The sequence below is a fragment of the Octopus bimaculoides genome, chromosome 18, assembly GCF_046866305.1.
Source record: "Octopus bimaculoides isolate indiv1 chromosome 18, ASM4686630v1, whole genome shotgun sequence".
Taxonomy (NCBI): Eukaryota; Metazoa; Mollusca; class Cephalopoda; order Octopoda; family Octopodidae; genus Octopus; species Octopus bimaculoides.
The window spans coordinates 37,840,687-37,864,699 of record NC_142945.1 but is presented as its reverse complement, the minus strand read 5'-3'; the positions used below and the strand labels follow the sequence as shown (position 1 = coordinate 37,864,699).

General features: G+C 35.3%; 1 protein-coding gene across 1 annotated transcript in view; it reads right to left on the bottom strand.

The window, feature by feature from the left end:
• The window catches only part of LOC106868905 (uncharacterized), a 666,050-nt gene that overhangs the window by 94,059 nt on the left and 547,978 nt on the right, over positions 1–24,013 (bottom strand). The window contains exon 7 of the mRNA XM_052974592.2: positions 3,589–3,730. Within this exon, the coding sequence (XP_052830552.1) occupies positions 3,589–3,730 (142 nt within the window). The remainder of the gene's footprint in view (positions 1–3,588; positions 3,731–24,013) is intronic.

Sequence of the window (24,013 nt, the reverse complement as noted above, 5' to 3'; positions counted from 1 at the left end):
AGTGAATACATGTAACAGCATTTACTTTAAATTATAAAAAACCCGGGTAGCATTGGGTGCTGTTACTGCAATATGAATGCGTACGCTCGAAACGCAGAGTAGATGGAACAGGGACAACTGACGAAGGGATATACTCTTTATGTTGTATGTCTCGTTTCTCTGTTTGTTTGTTTCGTTGTTCGAAAAAAGTTCGTTGACTGTTTTCATTTTTCTGTTTTCATTTCTCATTGTGTTTAACGTTTTTCTTGATGTCCTGTACCCATGTATGCATGTATGTATGCATATAGATGTAGCTATGTACATATATGTATGAATATATGTATATATATATAGATATATGCATATATATATATATATATATATATATATATATATATATATATATTATTTATATTATTATATGATCGAACGCCACGCATCCTTTTCCAAGTACGTATATATATATATATATATATATATATATATATAGCAGCAGCAGCAGCAGCAGTAGTAGTAGTAGTAGTAGTAGTAGTAGTAGTAATAGTAGTAGTAGTAATGTGACAGTGCATGGCCTGGCGGTCGCAGCGTCGCTCTCACGATCGTCAGATCGTAGGTCTGATTTCTAGACCTGGCGGTGCGTTGTGTTCTTGTGACTTTCGTCTCCATCTCACGTTGCTTTGTAATCACTTTGACATCTGGCATGCATTATACTATGTGTTTCTACAATGTCGATTTGATGCAGGGAACGAGCTAATGCACTGCACAGGCATTTGGTTACTATTATAAAAGAAATAACTGCAAGTTTCTGAGCAAAAATTTTCAAAAACCTCCTCTCTCGCCTACAGCACGAGAGCCAACGAGCAGGAATAGCAGTAGCAGCAGCAGTAGCAGCATTAGTGGTAGTGATAACAGCAGTTGTAGTAGTTTAAGATCATGTGCCTCATAGCAGGCAAATGTTTAAGACATTCCTGTCATAATAATCAGTTTTTAGGGGTACATGACCCAATGTTACCTTTCTTTTCGAAAGACAATATGTAGTGTTTTGTGTGAGACTTAGCTACTAATTCGATAATCGAGCAATTGCTTAATAGACCCCACTTTATCCCTTTTGTAAATTACAACTGGTTGAGGATAATTTGTTTTTTTTCCTTCAAATGACTTATAGGGAAAGGTGATGGGGCAGATAGAGACATACACAATTTGTAAGGACGGAATGAAGAACGAAGAGTTACGCATCTTTGATTGATAATTAAAAAATGCCGACACGTGTTTCAGTTATGCAAGCGTTTTACGATCATTAGATGCGGTGATTCTGCGAGTTAATTGATTCATAATAGATCTATTAGAATATTATGTAGAGCCAAAGGTACATGCGAGTATTACTTTTTCAAGGCGCTCCTCCTTAAGAATATTGAAGAGAACTGATATTGGTAGCAGTAGAATTAAGTGACCAAGAAGTCAAAGGAAAGAGAAGACAATGGAAGGAAGGGATAAAAATATGGAATTATTAATGAAATATATGTCAAGAATTCTAGTTGCATTTTAGCTCAAACGGACCTCGGTGGACAGTGAAAATATAATTTTCATGGCTGTTATACTCAAAACAGATGTCATTATTACATGCAGAAACGAAGGCGGTGAGCTCGCAGAGTCGTTAGCACGCCAGGCTAAATGCTTAGCGGCAGTTTTTCCGTCTTTACATTCTAAGTTCAAATTCCACCGAAGTCGACTTTAGCTATGTTCCTTTGGGGTCGATAAAATACTAAGGTCGGTTTAATCGCCTTATCTCTCCTGCCGAAATTGTTGGCCCTGTGCCAGAATTTGAAACTAATATTACATACTCATCGATACTGGCCAAACCAACTGAGTATATTACGCTATGATTGAAATCTACAATAAATATACATATATATGTAAATAAACGTATATTTATGTATATTGTATACACACACACACACTCACACACATATACATTATGCATGTGTGTGTGTGTGGGGGGGGGGGGCGCTTTTCCTAGTCGAGGTTGGTTCTAAAAGATTTCTTTTAGGTGTTATCGAAACATACACGCACACACGCACACACACACACACACACACACACACACACACACACACATATATATATATATGCTTTACTATATTACAGAAATATATCGGTAGATTTTGGGCCGACAGTGTATGAATTCACCGTGTATTTGTATTTGAATATTTTCATGAGCAGACAGAGAGGGATCAGCTGGACTAGTTCGTATCGAATTTATTTAATTAAGAAATTATGGCGTCTTTAACTAAATGGTTAAAGTAATTACTCTCTTGTTGATGAATCTTCAGACTTGGGCAGCGAGCTGGCAGAAACGTTACCACGCCAGGCGAAATGCTTAGCGGTATTTCGACTGCCTTTACGATCTGAGTTCAAATTCCGCCAAGGTCGACTTTGCCTTTCATCCTTTCAGGGTCGATTAAATAAGTACTAGCTGCGTACTGGGATCGATCCAATCGACTGGCTCCCTCCCCCAAAATGTTGGGCCTTGTGCCTGGAGTAGAAAAGAATATTGGTGAGGAATATTTAATAGAAGATCCGGAGATGCTAATCCTCAAGTATTTTACCACCATTAGCAATAGCAATAATTTTAGTAGAGGCTGTACATATAATGACAGTGTTTACAACTGTCTCTACATAAAAGCGTTGCACATAGATTTATAGATAATTTCTATGGTACAGAATAACACAGAAATAAAATACTATTAATACCCAGGTTCTACTTAGAAATGACAGTGTAAATTAGCGGATGAACATGTAAAGGGGCATATACACAGTTAAACACATATGATTGCCCGCACAAATGCATACGTTCTGTGTGTGCATGTGTTTCTAAGTATATGCGCGCGTGCATGTATGCGTGTACGTGCGTATGTATATTTGTATCTATGTGTAACACGCATTGAAGTTCTATATGATTGTGTGCCTGAAAGCGTGCATGTATGCACACATACGTACATGTATCTATACACGTCAATGTGAATGTATGCATGTATGTATGCATATATGTATATATGTATATATGTATGATCATGCATGCATTGTATTCCATACATGTTTTATATGTCTCTGTCTCAATATATACAAATCTGTATATATGTATGTATATGTATATGCGTGTGTGTATATATATATAAATGTATATATATATATATATATATATATATATATATATATATATATATATATATATATATATATATATATATATATATATATATATATATATGTGTGTGTGTGTGTGTGTAAGTACGTATGCATATAGGTATATGGATGTATGTACGTATGCATATTGGAATATGACTATGTACCCATACATGTAGATGTATGTAGGTGTGCATATATGTCTATATCTGTATATGGATGTATACTTGTATATCTGCATATCTATGTGTGCATACACATATATATATCTATGCATACATACATATGTACATATGTACGTATGTATATTTGTATATATGCACGTCGGTGTGTATGTATCTATGTATGTATCTATGTATGCGAATGTCTTTGCATATGTTCGAAATATCAGAATTCAATAAAATATAAATATGTGTTGTGACTTACTTTTCTCGGATGCTTAGCTTTGATAAAATAGGTTTCAATGTTATGATGCCTTAGATATGAGTTTCTCTCACTTCCATAGCCGGGTTCTGTGTCATATTCTCCATGTAAGTGGTCGAGTGTCGCCTTCGTTATATGAACTCGACTGAAATGAAATAAAGCAAAATTAAATAAAATCCATATAATCATGTAGACATTGATATCATCATCGTCGTTGTCATCACCATCACCATCAACACCAAAACCAGCCACCATCTTCACTACTACCATCACCAATATCCTCCTCCTCCTCCTGATCTTCATCATCATCATCATCATTATCATCATCAACATATCATCATCGTTATCAACATAACCATCATCGCAAATAGCAGCGCTCACCACCACCACCACCTGCACTACCATCAACGTCATTATTTCATCATCAGCAGCAGCATTAACACCATCGCCATTACCGTCAATACCATGAATATCATCTTCATGGTGACGGTGACATCATTATCATCAACATCATCATCATCAGTAACACCACCACCACCACCACCACCACCACCACCACTAGCATCATCACCATTACCCTCATCATCCTCATCAGCATTAGCAGAAAAGGCTGCCTTGGCGTTGTGTAGCAGAATCGTTTTACCCTGAACCTCAACCCATTCGCATGGACTAAGCGGAGCAGGAGCACACACGAGGACGGAAAGTGTCGCTGAAGAGATCCCAGATGCGTGACGAAAGATTTCCGGACAATGGACACGAGTTGAAATAAGAATAGTAATTAATGAGCGAAGAACGAATATATAGTGAGTGTGTTTATTTGGCAAAAAAAAAAAAAAAAAAAAGAATGACCATCTTGAAATATAACAATATATATGGTATTTTTATATAAGCTTAAGGCGATCACCATGTACTGAGTAAGGAAAATAGTCTAATAAAGGAGCATATAAGCCCTCCACAGAAAAACAGACGGCTTTCCTATCTGCGTGGGAGTCGAATCCACATCTCTTTATTAACGCGACTGAGTGTGTTGCCTTTAAACCAGCGAATCAGCATCTCTCTTCCTGTCAAATTTATGAACTATAATAGTTCGTGTTTGTTATCTTTATATGTAAACAAACTTTCTATATGCTTTCAGTGCGAATGTTTTTTTTATACGGCACCGTTTTTAAAACCCTGTAAATAATAAAAATGGCATTTTTATATAAGCTTAAAGCTTATGGCGATCACCGTGCAATGACTAATAAAGGGTCGCTTTAGCCCTAGACAGAGAAAAAGAAGGATTTTCTATCCGCGTGGGAATCGAACCCACATCCCTTTGTTAACGTGACTAAGTGTTCTACCTTTACACCAGCGAATTCCACTCTACCTCTGGTATTCGAGTAATATTTTTCCACCTTGTTTCGTATTTATATGCTTACTCTGGTATCTCTCTCTCTCTCTCTCTCTCTCTGTATATATATATATATATATATATATATATATATATATATAATATACGTATGTGCGTATGTATGTATTTATGTATGTGTGTATGTATCTATCTATCTATCTATCTATATATATACATATACATATACATATACATATACAAATGCCATGCGGACATTTATTGTGGTTTTAGAGTCAAGATTTGACTGCTATTTTTTCAGCGTGGTGGTATCTCTTGATACCCTGTATTATAATTTTAAATAATTATTACCATTGATGGTTTTTATTCCCATGCTGACCACTTGATAAGATCAATATTTTAAATATCGATCTTATCCTTATTTATATAAATATACATATACATATATATATATATATATATATATATATATATATATATATATATATATATATATATATATATATATGTATATATATATACATACATACATACATATACACACACACACACACACACACACACACACACACACACATATATATATATATATATATATATATATATATATATATATATATATATATATTGGCAGGCCCCAGAAGCCTAGGCTAAGCGCATTAAACTTTTGAACGAAAGCAACCGAATGTGTACGACAACACAGACAAAAGAACGAGAAAACGGAGAATATGTCACACGATTACAAATACAAACAAGATAACAACAGGTATCTTTCGACTAATAAAGGCAAGTTGAGTTGTGCTGCTGTGTAGACAGACATTGAGGCACAAACATAGATGAAAGTCAGGACGAAGGAAAATAAGGCGTTGTACGGGCGGAGAAAGAAAGATCATGCTTGGCCGAACACTGGTCACGTAGGAAGGACAGAGAGATGTAGGGAGCAGAGCGGTTGAAGAATTAGGGAAATAAATAGAGAGAGGGATAGAGAGAGGAACGGACAGAGGGAAAAGTACAAGGGGGATAACGAAAGAAAGCAGAGAAGTTAAAGGAATGGAATGCCATGAAATGGGAGAGAGGGGGTTCTTTTCCCTAAAACTATATATGTATAGTTCAAAATAAATGGAAGTGGAGAGACAAGTTACTGAAGAGATTGCAAGAGTGCAATGAAATAATTTAACAAAAAACTATATAAATTAAAGGACTGAACCAGTGCGTGTGTTTATTACCGGCATAATGCCTCTCTCAAAGTTTAATTGTATTTCTTTCAACACACGTATCCACATCAAGAATCTTGCACACGAAATACACATACGCAATATATATATATATATATATATATATATATATATATATATATATATATATATATAGAGAGAGAGAGAGAGAGAGAGAGAGAGAGGAATGTATTTTTGTATATATATAACCAATATGCGTATGTAAGCATATATACATACATATGTATGTATATATATTTTATATAAATACTTAAATATATGTATATATTTATTTAAGTGCGTCTGTATTGATGTGTATATTATGCGAATGTGTGAAGTCCTTATCAACTATTTCCCCACAATCTAATGAGATGTTATCTCTTTATATAAGACGGAAGATAATACTAATAAAGTCTCAGCAAAATTTGATTGAATGGCTCGCGATAACTCTTGATCATAGCATAGTTCACTTGGGCTGAAATCGACATAATCCCAGTACACTAAATCACACACACTTCATAATCACGCAGAGACGTTCTTGCTAAGCACCGGTTTAAGTAGACTTTCGTTTATTTTTTTCTTTATTGGTTTAGCGTCGAAAGTACTTGAACGTCAGAATATCAACAAACAGTGAAGACATTTCCTTTCGAACACTATTTAGAAAACAGAACATCTCATAGATTTACTTCATTAAAGTTAGATTTGTTTGCTTTCTCAATTAATATCGCATTTCACTATATCTGTTCTTTTGAACACACACAAAACGACACATGCACGCACAACGTCTCTCTCTCTCTCTTTGCTAATATGATATCTTCTAGGACAGAAACACCGAGATGGTTTCTTCAAAAACGTTAATCCTATCGTTAGTTATACCATTATCAATATGTTGATTCTACTTCTGAACTTGACACAGGTGAAGCAAACTAGTAACCTATATATGCCATTAGCTGAAAATACAACAGTAAACTCGGTTTTGAATCATTTATGTTCGAGATTTTATCAACGGGCGTTATTTAAAACAGTGCTCGCAATGTACTGCATAATTCTGAAACAACCTTTCAGGTTTAACTCTCTTACGACTTTTCTTTTTCAAATAATCTGCTCAATACCTGCTTCCGTGGGGCCAACTTGATACAAAATCAAAGGAAATATTTGTATCTACTGAGTTGATCTCACTATGTAATGCTATGTTGTAATAAGATCCTCGGGCGATCGACTCATGTTTATTTGCTGTCTTCTCTAGAATTATCTGATGCCTGATCAAATCTATGCTATTAATGTCTTTTAATAACTGAGAAGAAAACTAAAAGTAGCTTTACAATATCAGGGCATTACCTATATATAGTTTCTTTACATACTGTCGTAAAAAAGTATATGCTGTCAAGGAAAATATATATTTTAATATGTATATGTGGTGGGGTATATGTACATGTATATACATATGTATATATATGTGCACATATATATATGTATATATATGTAGATATATGTACATATATATATATATATATATATATATATATATATATATATATATATTTATATAAAGGGCATTATTATAGAAAAATAATAATAACGCTACACAGTGGACTTCTCAAAATAACCACATTTAGTACCTATGCGATGGTCTCCTCTTTTTATACACACTTATATATATATATATATATATATATATATATATATATATACACTCTTATATTTATATATATATATATATATATATATATATATATATATATATATATATATATATATATATATATATATAAGAGTGTATAAAAAGAGGAGACCATTGACAGGACTCCTTACATGATAAAAAGGCCAGTTAAAATCCAAATCACGAAAAAGAGAATTCATGAATTCTCTTTTTGGAGAGGAAACTGTGTGGAAGCCCGAAATGTATATGTGTGTGTGATTGTATGTGTGTGCGTGTGTATGTGTGTGTGTGCGTGAGTGTGTGTGTGCGTGAGTGTGTGCGTGCGTGTGTGTGTGTGTGTGTGTGTATGTAAGTGTGTGGTTGTGTTTGTGTACCTCACTAATTGACAACCGATGTTGAGGTTTGTTTTCGTCTCCGTAATTTAGCGGCTTTCCAAAAGTGGCCAGCAGAACAAGTACCAGACTAAAAAAGAAAAAAAGTAATGTACTGGGGTCGATTTGTTCGACTAAAACTCTTCAAGGAGCTGCCCTACCACGGTCCCGGTCAAATGACTGACAAACAAATAAAAGAAAATTCACGCTAAAAAAAAAAAAATTCAAGCGAACAAGTAGAAACATCATGGATGTTGAACCTGATTCAAGGTTGACAATATGTCAAGTTTATCAATAGCTACAGTTCTACATTTCTGCCAACGTCTATAGATAACCTGTCAATGTGTCTTCTCGTGTGGTTGCGTAAAATTCTAATTGTGTTAACGCTTTTACTCAAAAACTTGCTCTATGTTGTAATTCTTTAGATTACTTTCTCGCTTCTACACAAAATGAATGGTTCCTCTTCCGAGAGCTGCAAGGTAGTGATGAGAATTAAGTATCGCAAAGATTGAGGCATGGATCCTTCTAAGAAAGTTTTCCCGGTGCACTCTGCATGTCAGTTGAGCATCACTGAGACGAGTGGAGAGGTGCGGGTCTCTTTGGAGCTGTATTTACTTATCATGGGAGGCTGAATTGCATACTGGTGTTGAGGTTTGAGGTGGTGGGACAGTAAAGTGACACTTCTGGCATTAGATCCTCAAAGGGTTATACCTTTTATCTGTTTCAATCATTAGACTGCTGGAGCACCTCCTTCAAATTGATAAAGGGCAACACCCTGAGAATAGTCTGTAGATGCCAGACCAGCAAGGGGAAGCGGATAACCTCCCCTGTTCGAAGGTTATAATGGACACAGGTTCATGTGTCACATAGCTAGCTAGAGGCGATGGCCTCTTGGAGCTCATCAACGGCAGCATTCGTCATATATTTTGGACTGCCATGTTGGCTTGGCGATACCAAAGAACGAAAAGCAGGCACAAGTCAGGTTGTAAAACATATACTAAATGCATAGACGAACGGAAAGAAACACAGAAGCTAACCAACTCCTCATCAGTTATCAACCGGAGTGTCAAATGCAATTTCGCGAAAAGTCTTCTTTCAATTTCCATCTATCAGATTCACTCACAAGTCTTTGGTCGGCACGAGGCCATAGTGGAAGAGGCTCTTGCAAGGTGCCACGCAGTGGGACTGAACCCGGAAACGTGTGGTTGGGAAGCAAACTTGGTACCAGACAGCCACACTTACGCCTATGCTACAAACTACAATCTGGTTTTCGTGCCTGTTCTCAATTATGGTTATGGAAGTTCGGTAACGACCGATGGAATACGATCGCGCATACAAGTAACCGAAGAGCGGTTACTGAATAAGGTATTACAATCAGATATAAATAACGACACATTCACAATTCATATAATATTGTTTTCTACATGTATAAATGTTGTTTATGTAGTTAGGAAGCTGCATCTTAGGCATCTTAGGCAAGAGTTTTCTTCTATAGCTACTATGGCTCCGAGATGATCGTTTCTTTGTGAGGCAATTTGGCAGGCGGAATCTATGTGAGAACCGATCGTGTATATATATATATATATGGAGGGGGTGAGTGTGTTTGTGTGTTTGTGTTTGACAACAGTTGTTTGTTCACATCACCGTAACCTAGTTGCTTGGCAAAAGAGGCCTATAAAATGAATTCCAGACTTTTAAAAACTAAGTACTGTGGTGGATGTTTTTCGATTAAGCCCTTCAATGAAGTGACCCAGCATAACCACAATCCGGTTACTGAAACAAGTTAAAGATAAAAGATACAATGCGTCAGGATTTCCAACACTAAATCTGACTAAAATACATCTGGAAACCTAGTAGACTTGCATAGTTGTTTTATACATCCATAGCTACTAAAGTTCTTCAAGAAAAATCTCTGTGGTATATATATATATATATATATATATATATATATATATATATATATATATATATAGATATATATATATATGATTATGTGTATTTCTTCTATCTTAATGAATAAAAATTCTTCTGATAGAATAAATGGGTTAATAGAAACCAATGTAGCAAAGAACACAAAATAACTGTGGTTTAGTTCCTGTTTTTAAGGCAGGAACTCCTTGAAAGTTTGGGTATTTGAGTATATTAAAAATTTAAGGAATGGAGAAAACGCATGTTATAATTGCATACTTTATTCCTACATATGTTTCAAAGGATTACAACCTGTGTGATCCATAGGGATCTTTGATATTCCTTAAATTCTTATATATATATATATATATATATATATATATATATATATATATATACAAACATATATAGTTAACATAAAGCTGAAGATCAATTAAAAAGCGAACACCAATGCTGAACTATTGAGAAATCTGCAGTTACTCTCTCCAGATTACAAGTTCAGATTTATGCCTGTAATTATTGGGGTCCTGGGATATGTAACACACTGCTTAAATACTCATCTTGAGAAATTAGGCTACTCAAATCCAGAAACGTGAAAGCTTATTCGAAGACTACAGATGCAATATATCACTGGAACTGTAAAAATCTATAAAACTTTCCAGATGATTATCATTTAAATATATATGAGCATGTCTAGATATGCAACTACATGCATGAGAATACATACATAAAACATACAAATCTGCACATACATACATACGTACGTACATACGTACATACATACATACAGACAGACATACATACATATTGTTGATGTTGAAATTCCAGTGAAGGAGCCTTGAATCTAGGTTAGAAAACGATTCATTCTATATTGGCAAGAAATCTTGAAATAAACTATATAATGTATACATACATACCCCACCCTCATATTTATATAATTAAATTTCAGTTTAATTTAGATACTGAAACTGAGACATCTTGTTTGGTCTGAGTAACATGTATACTCAACAATATTAAGTGAATATCAGACTTGGTGCGTAAGTGCCGGCCACATCATGTTCTTGCAGTTTATGCAGATAATGAGATCCAGCTGAGTGAGGAAATCGGCTCTTAGCTATTCAGACAAGTACTTTATATAAAAAATACTGTCTATAATATTACGAAGAGTAGATTCGAGGATAAGTGAATAAAATTTAAGTGAGTAACAAAGAGGTACAATGGATGTTATCCAACCATTTCGTTTTTGGTCTACTCTTTAATCTCTTGGTAGTTGGCTCGGCTCGAAGTATCACGTTTGCAATTTTTTTCCCGTGACATTCTACGAACATGTCCGTAGTACAAGAATTGTGACTTCTCAATGCAGAGAAGTAGCTCGGCTTGAAGAGACTCCATCATCTCCGAGTTACGCAGCCTGTCGAGTAACGTTTCTCCAAAGGGGCTCCTTGTTTTTGCTGTCCTATTTAAACCAGAGTTAATTTTATTTATATATTGGAGTGCAGGCTCGTACAGTTATCGACCTTGTAAAGTTATGCCAATATTTTCGAGCTGGCAGAATCGTTAACACGCCGGGTAAAATGCTCAGCGGCATTTCGTCCGTCATCACGTTCTGAGTTCAAATGCAGCCGAGATCGATTTCGGCCTTCATCCATTCGGGGTCGATAAAATAATTACCACTTGTGGACTGGTGTCAATACAATCGACTTATCCCCACCCCCACAAAAAAAAAAAAACTTGTTGAACTTGTGCCAAAATTTTAAAACCAATATTCTTGTCAATTGCGGTGCACTTATATGATACCAGAATGTCCGCTTATATGACCACACAGTGTTTTGATTTAAAATGCTGGAAATCTAATATAATTTCTGATGAGAAATTTATTGCTTCAGAAATATATTAAATTATTTAGTTCTAGAAATGTTGTGTCTGGACAAAAATAAAACAGTCACAGCTGGAATGACTTTGATGATGTCTTCTCGATCAAGGCTGGTCTCAGAGGCAAAGAACGATTTTATATTTAATTACTTGGCTGGGATTTTTTTGTGTTATTTTAGTATTGTAATTATTCTTCTAATAACATTTTAGATTTTCATGAAAAATTATATAACGTTCAAGCTTATAAGTTATATTCACAATTGGCAATAATACGTGATGATCTGAGCTGTATAGCATTAGAAAAACTGCATTAAAAAATACTAGCATTTACTTTTATGATCAGGAAATATTCTCCCGGTCACTGGTTCTCTGTCCAGCTCATAGGGAATTCAATAGATTATTGTACTCACATTTATGTATCTGCTACTACTACTCAAACCAGGGCTCTGGACCAGTGGTTCTCAAACATTTTTTATCTATGGACCACTTTGATTACTATTTTATTCTGGTGCCATTCGATGTTTAAAAACTAGTTTCGTGGAAACTTCTTTGAAAATTCCTATCTCTTGTTTTCACACATTAACTTGGGTACGTTGAATCATGTAACATGTTAGAGTAAGAAACCTAACTGTTGCTTGCAATACGTACCAATACATACATTTAAAGCAAAAAAATTTGAGAAGCCCTTAAAATACCCCAGTTTCTATTGACCCTCGAGGCCATATGAACCCCGGTTGAGAACCACTGCTCTAGACTTACTTGTGAAGACTCATTTACCAACACATTCTAGTTCCTGAATCAGGGACACAATGTCTTCGCAATCAACGTATTCTTTCACAACGAAAAGACAATATTTTCCTCTCAGTTACATGCCATCTCTACCCAGTAATTTTGAAACTTATCATCACCACATCACAATATATTATGTATTAGATTTCATTGAACTATTTTCAAAACCGATTATATTTTTCCCTTGAGCATAAGCCTTCCGGAATAAGATTGTTTTAAATTTTTCTGCGTCCATCAAATAACAATATCAAACTGTGTTTTCTTTCTTTGGTTAAACAAAAGGAGTTACAGTAAAACTCTCTTTATAATACACAAATTTTTTCATCAAAATCAAGATTAAAAGTAAGACTACATAAAGCGTATAGTTATTATTCAACTAAGGTTTTTATTAACAAAAACCAATAACCTAACAAAGTTTACTGTCGCTACTACTACTACTACTACTACTACTACTACTACTACTACTACTACTACTACTACTACAATTATTATTATTATTATTATTTTGTAACCCGACTACTGTAATCCCCTTCCCTAAAATTTCAGGCCTTGTGCCTTTAGTAGAAGGATTATAACTATTATTATCATTACCATTATTATTATTATTATTATTATTATTATTATTATGAAAAACCCTCGGATAGTTCTTAATTACCGGTTATTCTTTGCTTGAAGGCAGGCAACGACAAATCACCAAAGGTTTCAAATAGTGCCTTCTGTGACTCAAAGAGATAATACTCTCCTTAGATTGCGAGCTGTACCTAACAATGCTGTCTTCTGGATGACTCCGAGCCTGAGAGTAGCTCCAATATTATGTTTTCAAAGCCCTTGGAAACTACTCCTAATGCTCTAATTTCCACTGGAATCACCATTACTTTCCTATCTCGTTCCGCATTGGCTGGTATTTCTCAATCGATTCTGTTTCCTTACATTTCACCCTCGAATCGCCTGGTGTTATGACATCCATTATCTTTACTTCTTTTTTTATCTTTATAGATGTGCACGATATCTGGTCGTCTCGCCAGTATGACTTGGTCGCACAGCATGTTAAAATTCCAGAGTATTTTGTAATGTTCGTTTTCCAATACTCCCTCTGGCTTTTGATCGTACCATTGTTCGTCTCTCTCGAGGTTTGCTTTACAGCACAATAGCCAGTGGACGTATCTGGCGACATTGCCCTGTCTCCTTTTATATTCGCGTTATGCGAGCTTACAACACCCACTAACAATATGGCTTATGCTTTCTGTCTTCTCAGAGCACATCCTACACTGTGGCGAGTCAGTGATTTCATCAATGTGATATTTGGAATAGTTTTTTTCAGAGAACTTGTTTTTGTGTACTGCACACTAATGCCTCAATGGGCCCTTTTAAGTCTCCTTTCTACAGCCATTGCCAGGTTCTATTCCAATCAATCTCATCATTATTCTTCAAGAACTGACTGTGCATTTTCTTGCCTTGCCAAATCTTCTTCATCTGGGTTTTTTTTTGAGATTAGGTAGGTATAATTAACCCTTGCCTTTCAATCTCAGTATTTAAGCTACGCATAGGACTGATGTACTATACGAGCTGCGTACATTCTTACAACAGCGTTTTCTTTACGCGATATAAAGACAGATGTAAATCTACCTTCAACTCAGTCGCCCGCCTGTTTCGCTTTTTTGTGTGTTTTACTACATAAGCGTCACCAACTACCTACTGACGGCACGTGCTTGATATATACATATAAATATAAATACATATACATACATACATACATACATATCTCTCTCTCTATATATATATTTATATATATATATATTTATATATACACACACACGCACACACACACACACACACACACACACACATATATATATATATATACACACACACACACATATTATATGGAATAGAATGCTTAAAAAAATGTATATTGTACTAGAGTACATTATCTACCCTTGTGGTAACTGGTAATACTGCCTTCTTTTCGGAATATTTTAGCGATTATACATCAACTTGTATGCGATATACCTTAACTATTAACGATTATTATTCTTATGTGAAATTACTCTCAGGGATAAGTAGTAAATATATGAGCGATATAATACAATAATATATTTTATATGGCCTCTAACATTTATGATGTTACTAGAGTTTGAATTCTAAGATCTTGTTGAATAAATGATTTAAATTTCTCTAAATTTTATTCCTATTTTCAATTTACACTAATGGAATTTCGTAAAATTATTCACATAAGCGATATTAAATTACCATAAACCAATATAATTTTTAAAGAAGTTTCTTATAAATGAAATATAATCTATCATTTTGAGCTATTATGTTTTATAGAATCATCTTAATTCATAAAATTATAAACTGTTTTATATATATTCAATGTAAAGATTAACGCAAAGCCATATAATCTTATGTATGTGTGAGTGTACGTGTGTGTGAATATGTGTGCGCTTATATATATATATATATATATATATATATATATATATATATATATATATATATATAATTATGTATGTAGGTATATTACAGTTTCTTTTTATGCTGAGTCATAACGAAAGCCGATTGCGTTGAACTAGATCAATACCCAATACATACTGTTAGATCGAACATTTATTATACTTTTAGCAGAAGAGTGGTGAAAGTGACTTCGAAGTCTTGGGCAGCCAGCGTCAGATAGGCCGAAACTTTGAAGTCACTGTCATCAATCTTCGTATAAATGTATTACACACACATACATATGCATATGCATACATACATACATACATACATGCGTACATACATACAAACATACATACATACATACATACATACATACATATATATATATATATATATATATATATATATATATATATATATATATATATATATATATATATATATATATATATATAGATATATATATATATATATATATATATATATATATATATATATATATATATATATACATATATACATATAGTTGTGGTAAATACTGAGTATGTACCAGTTAGTGTTATATATATAGTGGTTGTTTAAATATTGAGAACGTACCTAGCAGTTAGCCTACAGAGCACGCTCACTGTCTATGGTTACCTGTCGTCACCCACGGTTTTTACACAAATATCGTTGGATCTGCTTCAGGAATTCTTCAGTGTTCATTTAGTATATAAGAAATGACAGAGACGTAGATGATATAAATAAACCCAAGAGAGGGATGGAAGGTGCAAATGAAATGGAAGGTGCAAATGAAATAGATGAAATTATAAAGTTGTTCATGTGAAGTTTACGCCGATAGAGTCATCTATGTGTCGACCGTATAGCACTGGACCGTATAGCACTGGACCGTATAGCTCGGTTCAGTGAACTTTGAGAAGATTTGGGGTCCATACTTGTTCCCATGGTAATTCTATTGTGCTGGTGGACCTCGCCTGCGAACGTGAAGGTGTTGAGCGTGATAACGAGTTCAGCGATGCAGAACTAGATTCGAGGACGGCACGACGTTTGAGGAAATATTGGACAGTCAGTGTGGGGGATGACAGAGTAGAGGGATTTTATGTCTGTGGTAAAGAGGAGGCGAGAGAGGACAAGAAAGAAGATAAAGGAGTTAAAAAGGCGAAGGTCATGACATGATGCGGAACGGGAGGGAAGCAACAGGGAGAGAAGAGATGAAGTCCAGGTATTTAGAAATAAGTAGGGCAATTACAGACAGAAACCATGTTTCCAGATACACACACATACACACACGCCCGCCTAAAGATATTGTGTGTGTGTGTGTGTGTGTGTGTGTTAACGTAATACGACTCATAGAGTGTATGTAAATTGATATGCCAAGTCTGTGAGCACAAATGCATGAATAGTAAACGGATAACAATATAGAATGCATGCAAGGCTTCGGGTTGGCAGAATCGTTAGCACGTCGGGCAAAATGCTTAGCTGCATTTCATCCATCTTTACGTTTTGATTTCAAATTCCGCCGTAGTCGACTTTGCCGTTCATCCTTTCAGGGCCGATTAAATATGTACCAGTCATGTACTACTATAATCGATGAAATCGGCATTATCCCTCCCACGAAATTGCTGGCCTTGTTCCAAAATTTGAAACCTATATAGAATACATGCGTTTGGATACGCCTGAGTCTATGCGTGTGTTCATGTGTGCTCATGCGTTTCTGTGTATGAGTGTTTGTTGTGTTTTTATGTGTGCGCTCTGTTTAACCAGCAGAAATTTCTAAAATCTGCGAGAATTTGGCAGCAGCAATGCAAATTGTTCTTTTCTAGAAAGCTAATCTTATGAAGCAAATCCAGCTTTGGAGTGACATAATCGACTGGCAGATAAGATCTCCCAGTAGCCGGTATATTAAACGACTTAAAGTAAAGTACTTTAAGAACATTTTGGAAAGACATCAAATTTTGACTACCAAGTCAGTAAAATAATGGTGATGGTTAGAAACCATCAACCTGTAGAAGACAATGAGGGCGAGCTCTAAAATTGGCTAACTTGATTTTACGTTTATAGTACTGGTAGTAGTAGTAGTAGTAGTAGTAGTAGTAGTAGTAGTAGTAGTAGTAGTAGTAGAAGCTGTGGTGGCGGTGGTGGTGAGTGTGATGGTTGTAGTTATTGTGGGGATTGTTTTGCCTCTCAGCCTTTCCGGGTCGATGAAATAAATATCATTTGAGCATTGATGTCGAGTTAATCGATTTAGTCCCTTACCCGAAATGGTTGGCCTTGTGCCAAAATTTGAAATCAATATTACTCTTAGAAAAGATAAAGAGTGAAAAACGAACTCAACAGCTTCATGATTTTAACTCAGAATGTGATGGGCCATATCAGAATACCGAAGAGCATTTAATCCGGCACTATAACAATCCTGCCAGTTCATAGTTTTTTTATAGTAATAATAATAATAATAATAATAATAATAATAATAATAATAATAATAATAATAGTAATAATAATAATAATAATAATAATAATAATAATAATAATAATAATAATAATAATAATAATAACCAAATTGAAGAAAAATATATATGGGGAGAATGTGTCAGAAAAATGTAGAATTTGTGGAACTTGGAACGGGACAGTGGTACACATTGTTGCAGGATGTCCGAAGCAGGCACAGGAAGAATATAAGAAATTGAGGCACGACCATGTAGTAAAAGTTTTACACTGGAAGCTTTGGGGATTTTAAGCTGGAGACGCCTGGTATGAAAATCGGGTCGAAAGAGTGCTGGAGTCGGAGAGTTGTAAGATTCTGTGGGACTTTCCTATTCAAACGGACAAGAAGCTAGAAAATAAGAGACCAACATGACAATAATAGACAAGAAAAAGCGAAGATGCTTACTAATTGATCCATCGTGTCCGTTTGATTCCAGGATCGCGAAGAAAGAAGATGAAAAACGAAAAAAACTATAATTCCTTAAAATTTGAAATTGCAAGAATTTGGAATGTGAAAATAGTAAAGGTTTTGCCTACCATAATTGGTATATTGGGAACTGTTCGTAAAAGTACAGACAAATGGTTGAAGGAGATTGGAACAGAATATCCTGCAGAGTTTGCCTCTTAAGGACAGGAAAGATTACCAGGAGGGTCTTAAGAACTTGAAAGACTATTGAAAGACTGTGGACACCAAAGGTTACAGGTAGTAACCCGCTACCTACATAAATTCTGCCGGGAATAAGAATGAACCTGAATCAAATCAATGATGATGATAATAATAATAATAATAATAATAATAATAATAATAATAATAATAATAATAATAATAATGATAATAATAATAATAATAATAATAATAATAATAATAATAATAATAATAATAATAATAATAATAATAATTATTATTATTATTATTATTATTATTATTATTATTATAATTGTCCTTCTACAATAGGCAAAAAGTATAAGATTTTGTGCAAAATGGCTAGTCGATTATATCGATATCTGGATCCAACTGCTACTTATTTTATCAAGCCCCAAAAGGATGAATGATAAAGTCGACCTTAGTGGAATTTGAACACAGAACGTAAAACCGCGAGAAATGTTACTGAAGTTAATTAAATCCATCTCAGTAAGTGAGCGTTGTTTTATCTTATCGTCCCCAAAGGGATGAAAAGGAAAGTCTATCAAAGTAAAAGTTGTGTTTACATCGAAAAGTACACTAATTGAACGCTGCAAGCAATTTTGTCCATCACCGAGTCCTTTCTACCACCCATTGCTTTTAAGATACACGCTATGTAAAACTGATTTATAAAAGCAATGATTATTTGTAGACAGTATTAATGAAAATTTCCCTTTTTGCGATATTAAAAAGATAGGAAAATAAAATTAAATTTTTTTTTATCTTATCTGTGTTTCATTGACGAAGGTATGTTTACAAGATTAAGGTTTTAAATTTTTCAGTCTGAGACGTGAAGGGCGCGTCTTTAGATTCCTTTAGAAAAATTGAAAGTTAGAGATAATTAGATTGGATTAATTGAAATTTAACTGAAGTTAATATTGATTAAATAGATGCGTGAAAAGAAAACATACGTAGAGAGAGAGAGAGAGAGAGAGAGAGAGAGAGAGAGAGAGAGAGAGAGAGAGAGAGAAGGCTGAAATAGCGAGGTCGAGTGACAAAGAGAGAGAGAGAGAAGATAGGTACATATATAGCCTATATAGACAAACATATTTTCTGTGTATGTTACAACAGTGTGCATGTAAGCGAGTGGGGGGTATTTTTGGTTTTTTTGTCAATTTCTTCTCAATTAATATTGGTTACATTCACTGTATTTGATGGCATACAAAGCCCAAGGCTGTGTATGATTCCCCGCTAATTCCAGCAGAGAATATTAAAAAGAATTTCTAATATATTACAACATTTAATGTTGATTGAAATATGTAGCTACAGCACAGAAGAAGAAAAATGGATAAAAGAAGCAACGATGACAAGAAAAAAAAAATCTTTTTTAGTTATAATATGGCTGTAATTTACAAGTAAAAATAGAAAGAAAAGCAGCTTTGCTGAAGTAGAAAACATTTTCTAACAAGCAGCTACATGTAGAGATGAAAATACAAGTAAATTAGGACATCAAAGGAGGAGAGTCATTTAAAGTGAAAATATCACACACGAATACAAGAGAAAGACAAAAGCACATTAGCTGCAACAGAAAAAGAATTTGCAGAAAACATGCTACCAGTAAAATTGAACATAGGGCAGGAAACCAGAGAAACAGAATAGCCATTTACATTGAAAATATTATATCGTAGATGAATACTAGAGGTAAACATTATGAAAGAAATCGAAATGAACTTAGAATAGCAGAAAGCATTTCATAAGAGATCAATCTACCAATACAGATGATCGTGAACAAAGACATAATAAGTAGTTTGGAAAACTAATAGTGTTCTCTAAGAAAAAATAACAAATTTAATCTACTTCGAAGCTCATGTAATTCTATTGTTGTCTTCATAATCTGCTGGTATTTACTGCGCAATGGATAATTGTGTACGCATACATAAAACCTGTCTTTTCATGAAAGATACCACAAGCCTTCTGGGCAAAATCTGAATTCCTTGTTCTCTTAATCTCCTAGTCTCATTGATTATCATTTCGGAAAATACACAATTCCTAGTATTGCCCTCGTTTATCACCCAGGTCTTTTTTAACTCCTCAAATTCTATGACTAGTATAGAGAGGAACAACAAAAGATTTTGTTTTCTACTCTTAGCAGTGTGTAACTGTAGCTCTAGTTTTCTCAATTTCCAGATGATTTTAGATGTATGCATGTATTGTCAAGACTCAGTCGCTATTTAGCAAATTGTGACTAGATTTACTTTCTAGGCAAATAAATCAAGTTCAGCCCTTTCCTCTTGTAATCATAATATTGAGGGTAAAATAACTGGCACTATGTCGATTATGACGACGGGAGTTTCAGTTGATCTGATCAATGAAACAACCTGCTCGTGAAATTAGCGTGTAAATGGCTGAACACCCCACAGACACGCGTAGCCTTAACGTACTTCACAAGGAGATTCAGCGTGACAGAGAATGTGACGAGGCGGGCCTCTTTGAAATACAACTACATCTCATGTTTGCCAGCTGAGTGAACTGAAACAACTTGAAATAAAGTGTCGTGTTCAAGGGCACAACGTGCGACCGTGTATTGAACTCACAACCTTACGATTGTGAGCCAAATACTCATACCACCAATCTACCCGCCTTCATGAGGGTAAAATACTCCATCGTTATTACCATTTGTGTGTAATCTCGGTGTCATATTCGTTGTGCAAAATTTCTAATGGTTGGTTCATTACCATAATATCGTAGGATCGGGTGACGCATTGTATTCTTGAGCAATGCGCACTTTATTTTACATTGCTGTAGTACACTCAGCTGAAAACAAATATGAACCGAATACTGGTGAAGCTCTGTCACATGATGTGTCGCTGGCTCAAATGATGAGATAATGGAGAGAGTGTTAATGTGCGCTCACGACTACACAGCCACCTAAAACAATTAGCAAGACCATAGTACATATCATCAAGACATATTCGTTTATGGGTGTTCTCTGGCTATTAGTAAAATCCCGTACTCGATAGACGTCACGTACACAAACTGGCAACGGGCCGTGTATAATGATAGATGGCGGTGAGGCCTCTGAACCAAACAGTGGTCATGTACACTGCTTAGGTTCTTTACGGGTATCACCCTCATTTCAGGTTTCTTTCTAAAATAAAAGTCGTTTCCATCGACAACTAATATTGTATATATATGGTAAGTAGGAAAGAAATAAAGACTAGCACATTATGTATGAGCTCAGAAAGACAATTTCCGTTTAGGTTTTAAAAACTTGGGAGTTAGATAAAGATATCAGTTTCAAGACAGATCTAATTTATAAAAGGATAATTACATTTCTTAACTACTACTACTACTACTACTACTACTACTACTACTACTACTACTACTACTACTACTGCATTCACCACCACTACTACTACTACTACTACATCCATCAACACCGCCACATTCAACACCTCCACCTCCAACACCTCCACCTCCTCCTTCACCACCACCGTCACCACCACCACCTCCACTACTACTACTACTACTACTACTACTACTACTACTACTACTACTACTGCTGCTGCTGCTGTTGCTGCTGCTGCTACTACTACTACTACTACTACTACTACTACTACTACTACTACTGCTGCTGCTGCTGCTGCTGCGACTACTAATACTACTACTAGTGGTGGTTAGAGACGAGGGCATATTGAAAGCAGGTAAAAAGGAAAGAACAAACAAGTAGTACAAAGACATAAAAAAAACACTCCGCAGCAAGGGGTTAGACAATCATTTCCATGTAACCATAAATGGAGTTGCTGGAGAATATAGGCATGACCGACTGAAGAAAGGAACTACTACTACTACTACTACTACTACTACTACTACTACTACTACTACTACTAATAATAATAATAATAATAATAATAATAATAATTAGCGCAAGGTCAAGAATCTTCAGGGGAGATTGGGCAGCCGATGCCATCCATCAACTCACAGTACTTGCTCGACCTTCGGAATGAACAAGTGTATCCATTGTATCGTATCTGTAATAGAGTGGACGAAACCATTGCTCATATCGTGAACGAATTCTCTCGACTTTCCTAAAACCAATAGAAATTGTGGCGAAACGATGAAGCAGCGAAAGTACTGCATTGGAGAGTGTGTGAAAAGTGGGGTTTGAGAGAGGCAAATCACTAAGAGCGGGGGAGTCGGAGACCAACAACATCCTGTGGGACTTAACAATCTAAAAAGATCAGGTGCTTAAGGACAATAAGTTGGACCTTGTGGTGGTGGATAAAGTGAATCACATATGCTCTATGATTGATGCTGCGTACCCATTAGATCCATGAATAATTAAGAAAGAAGGCGAAAAAAAAAAATTGACATATACAATCCTCTTAAATACGAGACACCTCGATTGTGAAAAGTTGATAGCGTCAATTATTGTTGGGTGATTAGAAGGCATCAAGAAAATTATAAAGGAAATGGAAACAAAGTGCCGAGTAGTGCTGTTGCAAAAAAATTTGCTCCCTTGGTACGGGCAGAATCATGACGAAAGTATTAGATAGTTGAAAAGAATAGAGAGCATGGTATCGTTTGCCGCCGGTAGCAAACCCGCTACATATACAAAACTACTACTACTACTACTACTACTACTACTACTACTACTACTAATAATAATAATAATAATAATAATAATTAGCGCAAGGCCAAGAATCTTCAGGGGAGATTGGGCAGCCGATGCCATCCATCAACTCACAGTACTTGCCTGGTGCTTCCTTTTATGAATCCCGGATGTAGGAAAGTCAGAGATAACTCTGGCGGTATTTGAACTCAGAATGTAAACAACCGAAAGAGTTAATCCACGAAGATTGTTTTGCCAATGAAACGATTCTGCCAATAATGATTATATTTGAGTAAATTATATTAGCTGATTATGAAGTTGGGATAGGTAGAACCATCGGTAGTCTACAACAGCTGGATAAGCATTCGTTTCCTGGTTATCACGACCAGGGATATACATAAGATGCTTTTTTCTTTGAGGGGATTGGCAATATGAATCGTTTACACCATCAAAAAGAGTAATTATAAAATGCTTCTTGAAAGTGCGTCATTATAAACTCTAATCTCCTCCTTACTTACTTATATCACACAATCACTCATAGATCCAAGATGTCATCAGTGACCAATGTTTTCTTTTCCTTTCTTCTCTCTAGCACTTCTTGAATCATTTCCTGAAGTGCTTCTATGATGTTGGTCAGGGAGTTTATATCAGGGCTGCAAACCTACCATCCACTTTCGCCTCAAACTTTTCAGTTTGAGCTTCATCGTCATCAGAAAATTATTACCATTGTTGACACACGCATCAAGAAAAGTCCTAGTCCTAGCTTTGTTGATGTTGGACTTGTTGATGTGTGAGTATGAAGTCAATTTGGTCGTAAGTCCTGCCGCTAGGAGCATGTCCTGTTTTGCGGGAGGTTTTGTGTGGAAACAGTGTGTTGGCTGGATCAGATTGTGTTGGCAGTTCCGTAAGCACGCAGGGCAAAATGCTTAGCGGTATTTCGTCCGTCTTTACGTCCTGAGTTCAAACGCTACCGGGGTCGACTTTGCCTTCCATACTTTTGGGGCTGATAAAATAAGTACCAGTTGATCACTGGTGTCGATGTAATCAACTTATCCCCTCCCTGAAACTGCTAGCCGTGTGCCAAAATTTGAAATCAATATTCTGTGGTCTTA